Below are 21,004 nucleotides of genomic sequence, written 5' to 3' on the forward strand. Positions count from 1 at the left end.
AATCATCACTCTCTTCAATTGCAATCAAAAACAAAGATTACATGGTGGTTCAGAAAGTGGGGGGGCTAACCCCCTTGCAGGGGCTTAGTGTAACTGCATGGGGCATGGTAGTCTTAGTTTGAGAGGATATTTAAATTTATATATTGATGGTAATATTGCGTTAAAGGAATAGTACACCCAAAACATGATTAGCCTTCATTTTCTACTCACCCCCATGCTGAACAACACTCTGGAGTACTTTTTTGATATCTCAAATGCATCTGGAGATTTGGGAGGCTTCTTGCTGTCTGCTGACATTCAAATAATGGAGGTCTATTGTGCCCGAGACAGAAAGGTCCATAAAAAAAGTCCACAAAAGTGGTCTGCCGGCTTCCGTAGCGTCGTGAACGCGCATGTGCGCGCTTTCAGGAAATCCTATACACTACTGTTTATGCTCTAAAAACATTCTAAATGACTTCGTTTCGAGTAAATTCTGGATGCTACCCACTCAGGACACTTGGAATACATTGGACGAGCAGTATGGAGGAATATTTACATGTTTTTTGTGGACTTTTATGGACCTTTCTGTCTCGGGCACCATGGACCTCCATTATTTGAATGTCAGCAGACAGCAAGAAGCCTCCCAGATCTCCAGATGCATTTGAGATATCAAAAAAGTACTCCAGAGTGTTGTTCAGCATGGGGGTGAGTAGAAAATGAAGGCTAATCATGTTTTGGGTGTACTATTCCTTTAAATTACACAGCAAAATATACAAATTTGAAAAGTAGTCATTTTATTGCTTAAAGAAGATTACACTTTTAATGCATATTTTGCTGTTGCAGACTTTTCTTTGTTCAGCTGTCAAAAAGTCACTGTGAGGAGGGAAAATTTCTTTAAATCACATGGGGAGGCACCATTAAAGGGCTCCAGTGACAATGTTAATAGCAGCGGTAGTTTATGTAAAGCCTCTGCCCAGTAAAGTGACTCAGATGAACAGAAAAAGCATGGAGGCATTGGGGCAGGAGTACTTCTGTGGGGAAGGAATTGCTCCATTCAAGGAAGCAACACAAGCTCATCCTTAAAGCACCTAAGCTTTTAGCAACAGAGGTGGATAATCCAGGTCCAGAAAGTAAAAACACTACCTTGTTTTTCCTTCATCCCGTTCACTTAACCAGGTGATTAGTTTGTGTTGTGGAGCTGGAAACAGTTGGAACTGATCTCTGCAGGTTTTACTTTCTGGACCTGGGTTATCCACCTCTGCACTTTCTTCTGTACTTTCTATGGGACTATAACCAAGAGTATTCTGGGTAGTTACTGAAAGCACCAGCTCAGCTATAACTAGAGGTACTTTCTATGGGAACAAAAGTGGACAAGAATTGGTTAGTGGCGTTTCTAATGACTCTATTCAGGAAAGAGACACAGATGTATTCAGAAGCACGGAACCAGAACTTTCTCTGTGTGAAGCTGGTGTTTATGAGAACTTTGTGCTGAATGACGTTTAGTGAGGAGGAAAAATATAGAGAAGGATAATTTTGATGTGACTGAAGGTACATTTATTCTGTATTTTTAAACTTTGAAAATTTTACAAAGAAAGAGCGGTAATAACCTGCATGTTTTGCATCTGCTGTGCTTGTTTACTTCTGGGCTCAAAAGAGACAGCCAGCTCTGCGAGGTCCTATATTAGTGATTATAGTCCTTTAAGTCTCCCTTTGGTTAAACTTGAGTGTCCCAGGTTTTTATGTTACTTTCGACTTAAATACATTAAGGGAAGGGTCAGGCTCCAAACCAGAGAAACCATCAGGTCATAGTGAATTGTTTTTTGCAGTTTGAGTTCTTTATATTAATTTTGGGAGGAAGAAAGAGCAAATATGCTCAGAAGAAGCGGCAACCTAATCTGAATTTATTTGGAATTTAGAGTTGTAAAATTAGGAAAATTATATAATAGGTTTGTGCTCCAGCTACATTTTGCAGGAAACTTAAACCTTCAGTCAGTTGGTCAGTATCACTGTGTGTTTTTGACTGTGTAATATTTACTCATACGGCAAAAAAAACCAAATGGTAAATCTCATCAAGAAAGGCTTAATGGTAATAAGACGGTGAAAGGACACAATGTAGGGCTTATAGCTGTTAAGATTTTTTGGAGGAGTCTATTTTTTCTCTTAATATAAGCAATAAAGGATACGAGAAGCTGATTTGTAAATTTAGACATTATAAGTTTTAATAACAAATACAAAATGTAGAAAGAAAATGAGTGGCAGGAAAAGAAATAGGCTTAATCTATATGACAAATTTGGAATGATCTCATCTAGTATATATACTTTTTTTTTTTTTTTTTTTTACTTTCATCTAAACAAACATAAAAAACAAGAACCTCTTCAAGTCAGAGTTGGAATCTTTGTTCTAAATGTAGGAAATTATTGTAATTAGTTCACTGAATTGAATATTGATCCCAGGCTCTTCACACTGGCAACGCTTTGACATCTTTTTTTTCTCTCTGCGGTATGAAATATAGATGGTGTATCTTTTTTTCTGGACCAGTGCTACCCTGCTCTCATAGCGTCATTCACAGGGAAAATCTTTATGCATCGGTGAAATGGTATTTATGTCTCTATTAGCAGGAAGCTATAAGCCCTGACATCCAGTGAAGGATTTCATTTGATACCCTCACACAATACGGAGGACGTCGTTCTTGTTATCCGAGAGGAAAAGGGTCAGTAGTATAAGAAGAGACAACTGGTGTTAGTCATGTCTTTTATAAATAGAGAATAACATAAAAAGGAAAGGACATTACTTCTATGGAGTCATGTTCTTGTTGTTTTTAAATGATTCCATTATATTCTAAATATATTTAAAACCTCAGAAAACATATATTTCTCTGTAAACAGGGCCTAGTGCAGAAGTTTCAAAGTAAGAGCGTAAGCTATAGGAGCTGCTAATTCAATGTATGTAGTGACAGATCACCATCATTGTTATTATGATAGATCATTGTGGCTAAGGAGGGTCTTTCAGAGAGGAAGACAATCTTCCAAAAGATTTAATGTTATAGAGCCGAGATCTTCAATAGGGGGTCCGCGACCTCTAGGGGGTCCACTGAGGTACTGCATGAGGGTCATGAAAGTTTTGGTCTATTAGACTTTTTTTATATCCCCCCTACAATTTTTTCCACTAATTAAAATTTCTTTAAATACACATTAACATAAATTCAACACACTGTAGTAGAGATAAATGGAGGCAGTAGATGTCTTTCAGTCATCAATCCACACATTCACAGGGGCGACAGTGGTGTTGGATGTAAGAGTTTGCCCTGAAATTAAAGGATTGATGGTTTAAGCCCCTAGCCTCGTGAGACCATCCTGATCTCGCGAGCTTTCAAGATTTCACTCGCTAATCAGTCTGGAGACTCTTCGTTAAAGAAAATTTGGAGCCGTTCACCAAACGAACGTCCAATCAGCGCTGGCTTTGAGGCGGGTTGAGGTGTGACGCAACGAGAAGCGCGACTGTTCAGTCTAAAGAACATGGCGGCTTCAGCCAATGAAACTAGCGTTAGCGTGGCTATTGAGCAAGTTTTATAGGAATTACAGAGTATTTCTTCACTGAAAGAAGAGCAAAACACTGCTCTGGAGGCTTTTCTCAGAGGAAAAGATGTTTTTGCTCTTCTCCCGACTGGTTTCGGCAAGAACAGCAAGAGTAGCCTGGATTGTGGTTGTGTTTTCGTCGTCGCTCTGTTAGTACGTCATATGCTTCGTTGATCTGATTGGTTTATTTGGCCCGTCTATTACCAACATAGGCCAATCAGCTAACCAGTATTTTCGCCCCCTCCCAAAATTACTTCAACGGAAGGTTTCCAGATGGATATGCGGAGCAAATCCATCTGGCGGAGTCAGGTTATTAAGCCCCGGCTCTGACTTTCAGTGTCAGCCCCGCTTCTGTCAGTGAGCCACAGGGCAGCTGTGGCTACAATGTAGCTTGCCACCATCAGTGTGGTGGGTGAAGGACTGAATGTAGTGTAAAGAGCTTTGGTCAAGTCTCCTGACTTGAAAAAGTGCTATATAAGTACAGGCCATTTACCATTTACCGACACACAGGAGCTCTTTCAAGCTGGGCACCATTTCATCTGATTCTGATTCATCAACGAAATACTTTAATAATCACAGGACGAAATTACTTTCATTACGTCACTCCATCTGTAATAGAGTGACTATAGGACCAGTTTGATATAACACAATTTCATACAATATATATAATTAGGGTTCCCGCTCCTTCTCGACATCAGTTTGTCCTTAGCCTGGAAAACATTGAAGACCCCTGTTATAGAGGGTTTATCATTAGGTCCCGGTGTAACAATTCTTAGAAAAGTTTTTAAAAATTCATGTGAACATGGAGGGTCCTTCAGAGAGGAAGACAATCTTCCAAAAGATTTAGTGCTTGAAAACAAATGATTTTGGACAAACATGACCAAAGTGAAACTGCAAGTGCAAAGCTCTATATTCAGTGAAAAGTATAAAGGAGCATTTTTAGCACAAACACCTCATAAAAGCTGTCAGAGTTTGTGTTTTTAGTGATGGAAACAGCAGTTCATTTGAGTGTACTGAACACCAAGTATCGGGTCTTTCAACTGATTTGTTCAAAAGAATCATTCACTAAATAGTTCACTTAATGCAGATCATTCAGTCAGTGTGTGAGTCAGAGCCTCTTCTTTAACATTACTAGTTAGTGTAATATTCATCAGTGGCAGTGCTATGCTGAAGGCAGCTCTGTGGCCCACAGGGACCAACGCACTCACGCTAACCTCAGCTTAATGAGGTGGCAAAGAATCAGTTAATGAATTGATTCAGTTCACTTTGTTCACTCAAATGTTTCCTTAAGGCATTTGAACAACAGCACATGTTATGGTGGAGTGGTGATGATCTAGGCTTGTTAGACTTCTTCCACTTTATAATGTAACTATAGAGTCTAAATCAGACGTGCCCAAGTCGGTCCTCGAGGGCCGCTGACCTGCAGGTTTGTGAGGTTTTCCTGCCTAAGCACATGCCTGCTCTAAAGTAGAATATTTGTATGAAAATGCGTGGCCATGTGGACCATTCAACACGACAATGAATAATATGTTGTGTCTAATATAAATAAATATCTGCAACTTTTTGATATACTGATTCATCAACAATAACCTCAACAAACCTGAATCAGGTGTCTGGTCTCCACAGCAACAGGTCGTCCTTCTCTCATGCTGTCAGTGAACCAGCTGATATCCACCACATTCACTGTGGAAGGATCCGACAAAGAGAAACCCTTCAGCCAAGCCCAGAGAGAAGACGACTGGCTGTTCTCTGACACCACGTGTGTGACTGCATCACTGTGAAAGGATAAAAAAAAAACAGTCGCTTTACTTTAGATTCTAGTTTTTAATGTGTAAATACACTAAACACAAAAAGTCTATACAATGCCCTTATAAGGTTTATCATCATAAAGGTAAATCGATACTGTTAAAAACATGCTTCAGATCATAAATAAAGTAAGTATTTTGTAAAATAACTGTAGTGTTGTTAGTTTTAAACCATGTGGTGTAAAGTGTAATAATGTGTCGTCTTTATTAAAGAGTTTGATTACCAGTCTTGAATACCAAATTAAAGAACAACACCCTAATTTATGTTTAAATTAAGAAAGAATTCCTGGTCATTCTTCAAAAAGATTTCACCATCCATTTTCAGTTTAAGACTGTTACTTTTGCCCTAATATAAACTTATGTTTCTATTAGGGTTGTCAAAAGTATCGATACTCAAAAAAGTATCGATACTGAAAAGTTGTGTCCGGATACAATACTCATTTTAAAAAGTATCGATACAGTGCTACTGTACCACCAGTGGCACCTAAACAGTCATTCATCTTATGCGCAGATTAGAGGAAAATGCACTTTCTGAACACTATGTGATTGAATAATTCTGTGCACTTTTCAGTTTCAGACTTTTTTCTGTAACAGGTGCAGCTGCTGAGAATTATTTTTGTTTTTTAACCAGTTTGGCTAGTTTCATTGTTATGTGTGTAAAGCAGGGGTCACCAACCTTTTTACAGTTGAGGGCTAATTCAGGGGTACTGAGTCACAGGAAGGGCTACCAATGCAAGGGTCAACGCTCACCTAAACTTCATACATCATAAACATATCTTTATTGTTTCTTTAAATTTATAATTTTCTTTTAGACTTTTTCATTTTGAAATCTCTAAAAATGCTTAAATGCCATATATGATTAAACAATGAAATGTTCTATAACCCAATTAAAAAAAGAAGAGCAACAGAATACAGTGAAATTTCATAAGTAGCTCACTGTTGAGTTGTTCTATTTTCAGAAGACTCTAAGGGCACCCCTTGTGGTCCTTGAGGGCCCCTTGGTGCCCGCGGGCACCATGTTGGTGACCCCTGGTGTAAAGCATAGCCAAGGAAGGAACACTTCATTTTAATTTTGTAAGTTTTTTATCAAGCTTGCTTAATATTGTTCACAGCATACAACCTCAAAATATTGTTTCTTGTATTTATTTATCTATTAATTGTATTTTGTTTATTAATGAAAACTTTTCTGTTGAATTTTGGAGTCTTTGTTTTTATCCTTGTGGTATCGAAAATAACATCGAGTATCGAATATTTTACTTAGTATCAGTATCGAGTTGAAAAGTTTAGTATCGTGAGACATTAAACTCAGTCAACATGAGGAGTAATGATAAACTACTTTTTTCTCCATGTTTTTTGGTTTGTTTTGATTTATTTATTTTTTTATTCCTTTGTTGGTTCATTCAGTCTTCCAGAAATAGCCATAAATACTTAGCAATGAACGTCTCTCCTTCTCTCACACTGAACTGACTCCGTGGGTGACAGAAACACCCATTAGGTTCAATGACATGTCATTAGTTTCATTTAGAGTCTGGCCAGCTCCCTAAAAACAGCTTTGATATCCGAATCCTAATTATCTGAATGGTCGGTAGCACTGCAATCTACATGTTAAAAATGTGAGCAGAATTTTATAGAAATATAGAATATTTTATAGAATATTATCTGTATGAACGTTGGCATATCATATTGTGCTGGATAAATACCACCAGTGCAGCATTTGTCAGATTATCGTTCTCATCAGAGCATGGCGTTAAATATAAGATTTAATCTATATAAATTAGTGAATTTTCTCAGCTGTAATCTAATTTTGATACAAACATCAATAAAGGCACACAAAAAAATCTATTGATTGATTGAACTGAAAACACTGTGTTCTTTTATAACTCATGACTTTCTTAAAGCATGCAATGACATTCAGATATTTCATAAAGGATTCATGTGATTCTTCAGCGCTCAATTTAACACCATCCCTTGTCCGTTTTGGTCTCAGCAGAGTGAAGGAATACATTCCTAAGCCTTTAAAATGCAGTTCAAGTCTCTGCATCACCGCCTTGCATGCTGTGGCTGGGCAATCGACACTGGGTAAACAACAATCTCCAAGAAGTGTCAGTGACTCTTTTCTTACTTAGACTCTGAAGTTATTCAACCAATGCCCTCTTCATCTCAAGAGAGACTTAATTTTTTTTTTTTTTCCTGCTCCCTGATTCTGATTCGTTTCAAGAACCAATCAAGGCATCCAGCCTTGTGCAATTATCCCAAGCACATGCCTCCTCTCGCCTCTCATTTGGCCCCTGTGAATACATGTATTATAACTTAGCAAAGGCAGCAAAAATAGCAATAACAAAAACAAACTACTTGACCTTTAATTAGTTGAATACTTTAACTGATATAGTTGTATTTGTTAAAATAAGCCTTTTTTGTAATATCATCTTTGTCTTCCTTAAACTGCCTCTATATTCATACTGATCAGAAAATCACTCAGAATTGTTGCTGAGATTTTGGAAATGGTTCCAGCTCTGCAGCTTGTAGGTGTTCTGGTTTGAATTGCAATTCAGTTTGGTTTATTTATTTAGCCCCAATTTAAATTCTTCATCTCTACAGACACTTGAATCATACAGTCAGATTGCTTAAGTTTTTATTCAAAGGAAAAACAGCTGATTTTATCAATTTTTTGATGCTTTTGAACATGGCTAGTCTAGAACTTCTTTTCTCTCCAAAGCTTTTTTGTTGAGAGGTGAGTTGGACCTGGCCTCAGCGTTTTACAACACTGAACATCACATTTATTATTGGTAAGTCAAAGTATTGATTCGACATAGCCAGGTCTTTTTTTCTATTTAATTTTTTTTTACACATTTACCACAACCGCCATTTTTTCTGCAGCTTCTTCTACATAAAGTTCCTCCTCCGCTTCTCTTGCTTCATTCAGCCGCAGCGTCCTGTTTTGTTACCCTATATAGATCATAATTAAATGTCCTTCCTCTTAAGCACATTATACTGAAAGAAATTATACTATATTACTGTAACTGAATATATTAGAGGTTGAATTGATGACAGCTTTCATGATCCAACCAGTGCTGGGAAAAATAACATTAAACTAAGGTTTTTAGATCTTCTATTCCTCAGCCTGCAGCTGTTATGCTGGGGAAATTGAGCTGTGTCTGTGATAGAGATAAGGTAAAATTTAATTGCTTGACTGATTAAATGTAAAAAAAAAAAAATCGTCATGAAAACATTTCTATTATCTTTGTTGCATCATCAAAAGTTATCTTAATCAGTGGTGTTTTCTGTAGGTGGAGAAGCTACAGAAAATGTCTGCAGAGTATTTTATGACTAACTAGAAACTGTGAAGGTCGATTTTAACTGCCTTGGAAAATGCGGTTTTAAATTCAACATAATACATATAACATCAACCAGTTTAATCTAAATTGAATTTAGTGTTTCTGTTGTATCAAAGTAAAAACACATTGAACTAACATATGGCATAAAATGACAATGAGCTTTTGATAAAAAAGTATTTAAGCAAACTCATTTTATAATCCTTTATGCATTTTTACATTTTATTTGTGTTTAAGCTTAAAGTGTATAGTTTAATTAATAGCTAAGAACAAATTTAAGAAACATCTCACAAAAATAAAAAAATGTGGGTAACGCTTTCTTTTACAGTACATCAATAACTATGTAATAACATGGTAATAAAATAGCAAGTTATACTATATTACTAGGTAACAATAAAAACTTTATGGAGAATTTTGGTAAGTGCTGTGATTCAAATTTTAGGCAGACAAAGTAAAGTCAGACTTAGATTTTAAACCGTTATTACCAGGTAACTCATTTTCATTTCGCAGACAGCCATAAATGAATGTGTTCTTATCTGATAAAGTGCCATTTATCACTTGGTATATAGCAGAAAACCAAAGCCAATCTTCTTAACTAAACTCATATATATATATATATATATATATATATATATATATATATATATATATATATATATATATATATATATATATATATATATATATATATCTTGAGTTCAGTTTTATAAAGCTTTATTTACCTGATCATAAGTTATTTACTTTGCAGGCCAGTGATAGGTGGTGGCCAATGGTATTAGGATATACTAATAATTACATGCAGGTTAGTATTTTGAAATTATATACTGTAATCTTGGGGTAATTACCCAAAAAAAGCTGTTCTTGTTATTAAGTACTATAGTGTGACTTGCAATGTTATTATCATGTTATTACATAGTTGTTAATGTATTGTAAAAGAAAATGTTACCAAAAATTTGCATTAAGCAACTTCAGAAAAGTTGTCAGAGTGGCAACAATTTCCATCTTATACAAACGTATTGATAGCAGCTCCAACTTATTTATATATGAATAAATTATTTTGTTTCTATTATATACACAATTTCTCTATTTCAGTTTCTGAAAGCCCTTTGAAGCCTAGCCATCATTTCAAATGGTGCTGAGGTACATCGATAACATGGAGTATAATAATCAACATTATCATAATTAAAATCATAGAAACAGAAATTCAAACTAAAACTTGAAGTCATTTTAAAGTTTTAAATCCAGGGGATATTTCCCTTAAGAGTATAATCCTGGAGGATAAACTTTTCCACTTGGAGAAAACCTTTTTTTTTTTTTTTTTTTGCTGGAGGGTAAAAACAATGTTTTCTCCACAGGTTGACAGCAAAAGAGCTTTTTATGCTTCTTTGTTTTATTTTGTTTTGCTTTTACATATTTCATTATAAATGGCTGCTTTAAGCTAACCATCTACAGTCAGAAAGCGTCAAGCTTCATGGACACATCCGTTTACTGCCAAGCCATCCTCTTTTCGGTGGCTATGACTCAAATATTTATATTTCTTCCAAACAATGTTTAAAAAATATACTTTTTAAAAAAGCAATTCTGACTGAATATTTTTTAAATAAAAAACATTTTTAAGTTTAATGCAATACTTTACATTCTTTTAGAGAGTTTATAAAGGATTAATTAAGAGTCTTCCTTGATTAGTAAGTTTGGAAATCCTTTGTTTATTTTTCACTGTTCAAATTTATTACAACTGTTGGCTAAAAGAAAAAGTAATGGTTCCAAGGCAGCATGTGTGGACATTTGGGTTACTCCCATTTCAGAAACAGCTCATCAGTCAACCGGGAAAAACATGTCGATATTTGGACCCACATCCATGTGCACTGGACCTGAAACGCAGATCAGTGGGGAGACGCGTGTGTCTGCTTGTGGTGTCTGTGCGAGCACATTTCACAGTGTCAGACCATATGTTCGAAGTTTTCTGTCTATAACATGAGCAAGACCGGACACGGGAGGTGCTGCTATCAAACTGCAGCTGATATCAGTTTGGTGAGCTTGCAGGATTAATGTCAGTTTGAGGCAGGCATGCTCCACTTCCTGTCGTTGGTTTCAAACAATTGTATCAAGCCAAGTGTAACCGTAGGAACGCTCAAGCTGTGTTTCTGGGAATGCTGCCATGGCCAGGCTGGCGTACGGCTGGCAGGAAAGCTGAGAAACATGTTCAAACAATCTCTTCCTCACACATGCACATTTAATAAAGTACTGTATACATGTCTGGGCTTTTTAATTGAGCCTATTCTCATTGATTTTCAACCCCACTTACATTTTTTTTTTCATATCCTCCTTTTAAATGAAAGTGAAGCTGTGGAAACAAAAACCTAAAGCATCCTTTTTACAGGACTGAACAGCAAAGGCGATAGTTAAAGGTGGAAGCATCTAGAGAATCAACCGGCCTCAAAGGAAACTAACTCTAAAATGTGGCTGATGTCAAGCAGAGGACTTCTGCTGTGCTCACAGTCTGTGATTTAAAAGACACTTTCATTCGGAGACAGAAAAACCGAACAAGGCATGCTGCTTCCATAATTACCACACAATGGAGGATTCATCACTCCAAGGAGCAGGCAGACAAAGCTTTTGTTCTTAAGCGAGGCTTGGCATAAAAAAAGTGTTACCAAAGTCATTAGAAAAGTTTTTCTGGGCTTTGTTACCTTTGTTGTGATGTTTTCTAACTGACAGCAATATGAAGATGGTTGACTCGATTTATTTTCTTTCTTTAGGGACCATGAAATAAGGTTTATGGTAATATAAATTATAGTGTATGTCATTATTAACATGTATTAGATATTTAACCTGTTATATTTTCATACCAGACATATATTTTTTATCATATCATTCCTATAATTTGAAGTGTTTTTGTTTTTTTCAAAGTAGTGGGTAAATAAAAGAGTATAGCTTTAAAAGGCTTGTAAATAAATACATACAAAGGCCATCTAGAGAATGAAATGATCGTTTTTGCCATCAGTCTACATAAAGGGAGAAAAATAAGATTTGATGGTGTTTTAAAAAGGCTGCAAAAAAATCTTTTAGGAATTTAAGTCGGAATAAAGAGCTTTCTGTCCCCTCTTAGTTTTCTGTTTTTGGATATAATAATGCTGATTTCACAATTTTTTGTTTTGTTTGGGTTTTTGTTTTTCAGACTTTTTTGTCTTCGCCTCCCTGGTTGTTTTCTTCACCCTGAAGAAATCCAAGAAAACAGAGTTCCTGTTGTGACAGTAAGCAGAATAAAGGCTAAAATAGCTGAACAATCTCATGAATTTCTGGATATTTGCAAATACCAGGAAAATCAGCTGGACTTCATTGTCGCCGGTTAGGTTAAGACCTCATGTCTGTAAAGAAATGCACTTTATTTTTTTGCGAGGTCAATATGTGCTCACATTAAAACAGCTAAAGTGACAAATTATCTGCTTTATTTCAGTAGATTTACTTAGTTCCCCAAGGCCTTTAAACATCAAGTACAGAAAAATAAAAACGTTAGATTCTGTGCAACAATTACCTAGAATGATGAATGATGAAGTTCAGCTTTTGTTTTATAATTTCTGAACTATATGTAACAATATAAAATAAAAGATCAACTGATAGTTAAATTATATAGTTAACATCCCTATATACTTAAAGTCAATATTTAGGTTTAGAAGAAATAAGAGGAATGGCTGCTTTTAGATATGTTTTGTTGTTCAGCTGAATTTCTGTTTCTGAATACTGTGACACCTTAGTATTGTTACAATACTTACCAAAATCCATAATTAATAGATCTTTATGAGGTCTCAGTGGTGAGATAACTGGCTAATTAGACACAGTTGGCACAAAAGATACAGAAAAAGAACATGAAAGAAAAGATAAGCTTTAATTTAGTATCTTTATAAGCCTGTCTGCTGGACTGATTGAAGCACATTTTTAAGTCGTATCTTCAAGGCTTTTAGAAAATTGCATAGAAGTCCATCAGAAACTTCAGTTTAGGTGCCAAAAATACAAGAAAAGGCTGCTCTTCTGGGTTTGAGCTCTACACAAAAGAAAAGCTTTTAGGGGCAAACAACTGCTCAGTCATTCAAGAACAAAATCTTTTTTTTCCAACCTGAGAATGTCTTCCACAATAAAGCCCTTTGACCTCGCCAGCTGGGTCAGAAAGCTTCTTCTGCTGCGGCCCATTTTCCTCTCTACCAGGAATATTCTAACATCCTGAAACCTTGCCTCTTCACGCCTGGAAAAACCAGCCTCTGGTTTCGATCTCTTCTTCGGACGGGGCGCAACAGGAGCCTGAGACATATCTTCAGAGAATAGCTGAACCTCTGGGAATTCCTACTGTTATGATCTTTTTATTTGTTGTTGTGTGCAGCGTCTGTCAGGGAATAACGCCCACTTTGGTCGTGGCACAGTTGGTTATTTATGTCTCGTTGCTCTCTGGGACAGTGTTTCAGTTAAAACAAAGCTGCAGAAAGCCAGACAGAGAAGTCTTCTGGCAACAGGTGTTGAGGATTTGGTGTTTACCAAAAAAACCACCTGCCAAGATTGACTGATTAAAAATACCAGAGGGGGAGAAAACATAAAAACACTGTTGATATGCAGTTGTTCATTTTCGATAAAAGCTGTTCAGCAGGGACTTACATGCTGGAAGTTTGGTGTCAAGAAAAGGTTTTTACCTCCCAGCAGAGTTCCAATGTCTTTTGCTATTTTGGTTAAACATTTCAGTCAATTAAATCCTTGTTAATATAAAATACAAATAACTATTTAATTTATTATCTAGAAAACATGGCCTGATATGAAAGCATAATTCCACCATAAGAGAAATTAGCTGTGCTGTTCTGGTTCTATTTCATTAAGCACACCTGATTAATACCATACCTATAGAAACAAGTAATTAATTTAACAGAAGCAGACTGATAGCATGAAGTTATGAATGGGTTGCATTTTAAGATAAAATAAGAAAGAGATTAGGCAGAAAAGGTTTTTAAGTCTTTCTTCCACAAACACAACCTCTCGATTCCCAGTAATTTGGGGTTAATATAATGTGAGCCCTCAGGAAAAAAAAAAATCTTTTGACAAATGTGCGTCCTCTTACATCTGGAATAAAGGCTGAAACTGGGCATTTTTTGAGGAGCCATTGCATCAAACACAGGCGAAAAAACAGAAACACAATATTTTTGTATTTCCATTTCTGTCGGGAGATTCTGAGAAACTCAGAATGATTTTTTCTAGACCTAACATACTAATTCATTTAAAGCAAAAGTAGAAGTTCTGACAAAAAATGGTTCATCCCAAAAACAGAACATCCCAAGCAAAAATAAGCGCCGTTGTTCATCTGGTCCACTGCAGTTAGGGCTCTTCAAACTTCTATAATCAAGGAAATAAACAAATGGTGCAACACAGGACAGCCAGTAGGTCTGTGCAAGATTTTGCTGCACACTTGCACCTCAAGAACAAAGGACACCCCTTTGATGAACAAACTATTGGTCAGTTTTGGTCAGATAGGAAAGATTTTTTGAAAGATGGGTGAAGGAAGCCATTTTTGTTTAAAGCCATAAATGAAAAAAGGGGAGGGAAATTTTGGTTTAAAAAAACAGGCATATATAATTCAGTCCAGGAACTTAATGCAAAGAAGTGAAACAAGTAAATTTAAGATGATTCATTTGCAAAAAAACTCACAACAACTTGGTGTTTGGTTTGCATGTGACGGGGAATGTGCTTAGGAGAAGGGTCCCCCTGATGCCTAAAACAACAGCGCTCCAAGGTCACAGATTACAGATCGCTCTAATGAAAGCTGACAAAACTAATTAAGATTCCTGGATAGGTATTGAAACGTATTTAGAAAACTGAGTGAGTGTCTGCATGCCTTTAATTTAAGTTTTTGGTGAGATAACCTTAACATGTTTTGGTTTTGTGATGATGTGTGGCTTTTTTTATTCTAAAGTACTATAACTGGATGACCCACCACAACTGATTAAAATCTTTTATTCTGCCAAAAACAACAATATCATGAGAAAGAATTGCAAAAATATTACCAGGTGTTTCAGTGCTACGTTAGCACGCCAATAAAGCACACAAAAATGTCCAAATCTGGATGTCCAAAAAGAGGAAAAGGAAGAGGATGCACCTAGATATATTTGAAATGTGTTTGTAGAGCGTTCTTTTATGCAAGAAAACCATGCAGAGGCAAAAAAAAATTTTCTTTTTTTTCAAAATAGTTTTTTTGTTTTTACTCAGGACTTCACTGTTTCCCTTAGCAAAAAGTAGTATACTTGAAGTAAATTCTATTAAGAATATTTAAGCATAAGTTTAGAAAGCATACCGAACAATGTACTTTTAGTGTACTTGAAGTATTACTAAAGTAATACTTCTTCTAACTAAATTGGGATATTTTTGAAGTTTACTAAAGTATGCTTAAAGTATACTTTAGCAAACAATAAATGTAAACAATAGTATAGACAAGTACACTTGACTATACTGTTGTTAAGTATATGAAATATAGTTTAGAATAAGTAAACTCTAAGCGCACTGCCAGATTTTAAGTATGAAATTAGTGCACTTTTAGTATACTTGAATAAACTAGTTTTTGCCAAGGGTTGGTCTAAAAAAACAGAAGATATGGTCTGATCCAGACACTTCTGAAAAAATCTGCTCAGGAGTTTTCATGAAGTTGTAAAAACATCACTTGGCACCAGCAAACTTCCCTCCAGGGAGAGGACTGAATTCCGGTCGCCTCCCGAACTTAATCACAGCTGTCCTGCCATGTCCGGTTTGTCCCGCCACTCACCGTCTCATTATGTCCAGACCAAGTCTGCACCATCTGCTCTCTGTTTTAAATAAACTTGCGTTAAAAGATGTGAGTCTTTTTGTGCGTTTCCCCAGAGGGGTCCACCGCTCACACACGACTTTTGCACACATACAGGTACTGCAAGCTGTTGATGATTAGTAGCATTTGCCAGCGGGAATATGACTACATTCACAGTGGTCCGAACGCAGACTGAAAATAGATTTGAGATGCAAGACCAATTTATAGCTTTTATTTTCCAGTGAGGTAATTACAACAAGAGACATTCTGCTACCAATCACAACAATGCACAAGAAAATGTTTTCCTGTGTTTCAGCTGTAATTAAGTACAAAGCAGCTCTACTTAATATGCACAATAGTAAATGAGTTGTTTAGTTTTGTACAAAATGAAACCCTCACAGACCTTGATACTTCATCCAATTAGAATGGCCTTGTTCTCTTCTTCACCTTAATAAGCACAACTGATGGGAATTATTACACGACTCTCATTAGTGCGGAGTGCCGGGGGTTAATGGATGTCAGAGGACAGACACGACTAATTGGTGGATTGTTTACCCCTCCAATCAGTCAGCGGTAGATGAGGTGCTGGCCCCTATCCAAAATGAAACGAAGAACATTCTGAAATCTTTCAGACAAATTGTCTTTATAATGATTGCTGCTATCACTGCAAAGTTCTCATCATAATTCTTATCTGATTATTGCACTTGCTCAGTGTTAATGGCCTGCACTGTGTAGTTCTAAATAGTGAATTTTGAGTTTCCCTTTGACAGTATCTGATCCTTTAAAACAAGTGTGGTAAAGCACATAGAGGGATGTTTGGCCATTTATCTGGCCACAGTCACTCTACTTAAAGTAGAGCCTGAGTTTTATATCTTTGCTATTTTCTCTTCAGCTCAGTTAACAGGTTTTAGTGTTTAGAAAATGAACTAAAATGGCCATTAAACAAGCCTAATTGTGTGAATCATTTTTTGTTGGTTTGGCTTATTGTCCTGGATTTGGCTCTGTATTTGCATAAATGACCTAATAACACTCTCTTAATGATTTAGGACCAAGGCCACCTTATTTATTTTATAAAAAATACTCTGGTTTATTAAGGAGTTCGCAGTACCATGTACCAACAAGGTTTATAGAGCATTAGGGTAAGCGACCCGCTTTAATATCGCCTCGGCTCTGATCGGCATGGTGTGGGAACAACAAAAACAGGGTGGCCCGCGAATTGATGTGACACCATTGAGAGCAACTTACGGATGTCAACACACCGTGCCAGTCGCTTCTGATATAACAAGCCAAAACAACTCTGTTTACATTCAGTAAACATGGTGCAGCACTAGTGGAAGGGATTCGGACAGATAATAGACCGAAAGAATAAAGCACACTGATTTTCCCCTGGCTTCCTTCCATGTTGGTCTCCATTGTTTACTTTCCGGACTTCTGTCTTACTGTTGACATCATCAACGTTAACCCAGTGTGATGGTATTACCAGACACACAGCAGCGGGGGTACAGAGGCTATGCAGCTTGTCAGTGAGGTGTTGGACTTTCTTCTAGGGATGCATGATATATCGATTTTGGCATCATAATTGGCTGCTATTCGTTATTTTTTTACATATTAATATTTTTGGGTCCTATATATGTAATGCACTAAAAGACATCTCTCTATCTATAAATGTAAATATTAGTGTATCATAATTCTCTTCTTTTCTTAACAATAGGAAAGAATTCAATAAATATATGTTTGAGCTCGTTTTTGGAAAATACAAAAACCTAATGAAAGAGTTCGGGTTGAGTAACTGTAGGTCCATCATCCCCCACCCGAGTGTCCCCACCAACATTAATCACAAAGTTACACCCTTGGGTTGGACCCAGCTTTTTGTTGCATGGATCTATAGGGGTTTGATTCTGTAGGCTTTGCAGACTCTACCCCAGAGATTCAGTAGAATGTGCGTGAGATTCGAGAGCTTTGGTACTTACAAGACATGTCGCACTAGAGAGCTGACAGGCAGGTGGTGAAGACTGAGAACCGCTGCACACAGGTAAGACCTTTTCCATGAAGATCAGAGACGAACCGAGGTTCACTGGTTGTCTGGAACAATAACAGAGTCATTATTAAAAGAGATTCACAAGATGACAGATTTGAACAACAAAGATATTCCTGGTTAAGGTCTTTGGCTTGAATACCATCAGGGGTGATCATCTGGGATATGATCCGTTGCCTCCTTATATACACGCTAGTTAGCACGATTGAGATATGTTCTCAGGTGTTCAGAAACACGGGTTGGATTCACATTTATTAGCATTAAAATACTTGCACCTCAAGTGAATAAATCATAAACAGAAACTGGTATTACTTTGGTCTATTCTTTCTGACTAGCGGGAAGACATCAATCCCCATTAACCTTGACAAATTAGAAAAAATAAATGATGAAATAACTTTCTGGGATAATATGGCCAAAAATAAGCATATGGTCACCCGTTATGACTTCTATTATAATAATAGTAGCTGTTTTAACAAACTAACAAAAAATCAGCCATCTCTTACAGAGTAACTGCTGAAGGAGACGGTCCTGTATCTAACATAATGGCAAAATATACACTATATTGCCAAAAGTATTTGCTCACCTGCCTTGACTCACATATGAGCTTAAGTGACATCCCGTTCCTAATCCATAGGGTTCAATATGACGTCGGTCCACCCTTTGCAGCTAGAACAGCTTCAACTCTTCTGGGAAGGCTGTCCACAAGGTTTAGGAGTGTGTTTATGGGAATTTTGGACCATTCTTCCAGAAGCGCATTTGTGAGGTCGCACACTGATGTTGGACGAGAAGGCCTGGCTCTCAGTCTCCGCTCTAATTCATCCCAAAGGTGTTCTATCGGGTTGAGGTCAGGACTCTGTGCAGGCCAGTCAAGTTCATCCACACCAGACTCTGTCATCCATGTCTTTATGGACCTTGCTTTGTGCACTGGTGCACAGTCATGTTGGAAGAGGAAGGGGCCAGCTCCAAACTGTTCCCACAAAGTTGGGAGCATGGAATTGTCCAAAATGTCTTGGTATGCTGAAGCATTCAGAGTTCCTTTCACTGGAACTAAGGGGCCAAGCCCAGCTCCTGAAAAACAACCCCACACCATAATCCCCCCTCCACCAAACTTTACACTTGGCACAATGCAGTCAGACAAGTACCGTTCTCCTGGCAACCGCCAAACCCAGACCCGTCCATCAGATTGCCAGATGGAGAAGCGCGATTCGTCACTCCAGAGAACGCGTCTCCACTGCTCTAGAGTCCAGTGGCGGCGTGCTTTACACCACCGCATCCGACGCTTTGCATTGCACTTGGTGATGTATGGCTTGGATGCAGCTGCTCGACCATGGAAACCCATTCCATGAAGCTCTCTGCGCACTGTTCTTGAGCTAATCTGAAGGCCACATGAAGTTTGGAGGTCTGTAGTGATTGACTCTGCAGAAAGTTGGCGACCTCTTCGCACTATGCGCTTCAGCATCCGCTGACCCCGCTCCGTCAGTTTACGTGGCCTACCACTTCGTGGCTGAGTTGCTGTCGTTCCCAAACACTTCCATTTTCTTATAATACAGCTGACAGTTGACTGTGGAATATTTAGGAGCGAGGAAATTTCACGACTGGATTTGTTGCACAGGTGGCATCCTATCACAGTTCCACGCTGGAATTCACTGAGCTCCTGAGAGCGACCCATTCTTTCACAAATGTTTGTAAAAACAGTCTGCATGCCTAGGTGCTTGAATTTATACACCTGTGGCCATGGAAGTGATTGGAACACCTGATTCCAATAATTTGGATGGGTGAGCAAATACTTTTGGCAATATAGTGTACTTCCATGTCCAACAGATGCTTACTACCTCTGTATCCCCTTTGAAGCTCTCCATAAATTGTCTCCACCTGGTAAAAACTACAGCAATAAGGACTCTTTTTCTTTACTTTTTTTTTCTCTTTCCCTGATTACTTTCTCTTCCCTCTCGCTGAGCATAGAGTATGTATGGTTCTCCATTTCACACAAAAAAAAACAAGTAAAATGATGCACATTGGTCTTTGCTGGTTTTAAAATTCTCCTCCACCATCAACATGTCTTCATGTACTGGTAAACATAAAATACTAACCAGCTTTTCCCCTTTTGGTTGCCTTAAAGGTGGGGTATATGATCCTGGATAAACGGTTCCTGCCAGCTACATTTTTGAAAATACACACCTTCAGCCCACCCCACGAAACCACGCCTCCAAATTACATGAACGCGCCTGCTGTCAGTCGAGAATGTTCGGATGTTCCCGAGAACGAGAAAGAAACAGGCCGAGACCTCGCGAGTGCACGTGACTCGGGATGAGGCGAGAAGCTCATGTCTATTACTAGCTAACCACAACATAACAGGCTAACTTCCATGATGGCGTCGTCTTCTCCTAGTACGGTAAGAGTGTTGAACAATTCAATATGGTCGTAAACAAGTTGTCACGGTTGTCATTTCAAGAAGTATTGATTAGGGTGACCAAACGTCCGTATTTCCCGGGACATATCTGTATTTCACGTCCTGTCCCGGGCGTCCCGGGTTTTTTTTAGAAAGTGAGGAAATGTCCTGATTTCACTGCGCACGACGCTCCGTGTGACGTAATCCCTGAGCCGCGTCAGTGCAGGCAGCCCTGTTCTTAATCAGAGGCTCTGTTCGAAAACCTTGGCTGCATCCTCCAAGGACGCGGTCTACCTAGACTGGATCCTTCGAAGTCCTTGAAACCAGTAGAAGTAGGGATGATAGTTACTTCTATTGGTTTGCGTTTTCCTCTGACTACGCCCTCTACACTGGACTAAAAGATTTCGTTTTTTTTCCAAACATTCTATCTCAGTTGGCGCAATGGGCTCGTGAGGAGGTTTTCAATCAGTATGGTAAAAACATGCTCCAGAAAACATCACATACCCCACCTTTAATCAAAGACAGAGACATAGCATCTTCTATTGGGTGCACAACCAGCTATGTGTTTATAAATAACTTCTTCTAAACTATGAAATACTTTTGTTTTCTATGTGTCTGTTATTAGACTTAGGCTTAGACTTAGAATATGTATTCATGAAAGTAAACCTTGATGTTTGCAAATAAAAAGCTAAATCATTTACACGCTGTTTCTTTAAAAACAATAATAATAAACCCAAAAAATAATCAGAATAAAAGCCCAAATATAAAACCAAAACACAAATGAATCAAAACATAGACTATAATCAGATTTTTTATTCGTTAGAGATAGGAGAGTGGTATCCTAGTGGTTATGGCATAGAGCTTGGAATCCTGAGGTTCTGAGTTCAAGCCCCACAGACTGCAACTCTGAGTCCCTGAGCAAGACCCGTAACCCCACACTGCTCCCCAGGCGCCCCTCAATGGTAGCCCACTACTCCCTAAGGCAGGGGTCTTCAAAGTATTTCAGGTCAAGGGCCCCCAAACTGATGGCGAGATGGAGTAGGGACCCCCGACTTATATATATATTGTATGAAATTGTGT

General features: G+C 37.8%; 1 protein-coding gene across 1 annotated transcript in view; it reads right to left on the bottom strand.

Annotated features, from left to right (window-relative positions):
* dntt (deoxynucleotidyltransferase, terminal) overlaps positions 1–13,030 on the bottom strand; it is a 143,520-nt gene extending 130,490 nt beyond the window's left edge. Inside the window, exons 1-2 of the mRNA XM_038284050.1 lie at positions 12,807–13,030; positions 5,156–5,330 (exon numbers count right to left, since the gene is read on the bottom strand). Coding sequence (XP_038139978.1) covers positions 5,156–5,330; positions 12,807–12,997 — 366 coding nt within the window. The 5' untranslated portion in view covers positions 12,998–13,030. The remainder of the gene's footprint in view (positions 1–5,155; positions 5,331–12,806) is intronic.
* Positions 13,031–21,004: the final 7,974 nt, after the last annotated feature.

Source organism: Cyprinodon tularosa, unplaced genomic scaffold (genome assembly GCF_016077235.1).
Source record: "Cyprinodon tularosa strain WSP-4 unplaced genomic scaffold, ASM1607723v1 ctg199, whole genome shotgun sequence".
In the NCBI taxonomy this organism is placed as follows: domain Eukaryota; kingdom Metazoa; phylum Chordata; class Actinopteri; order Cyprinodontiformes; family Cyprinodontidae; genus Cyprinodon; species Cyprinodon tularosa.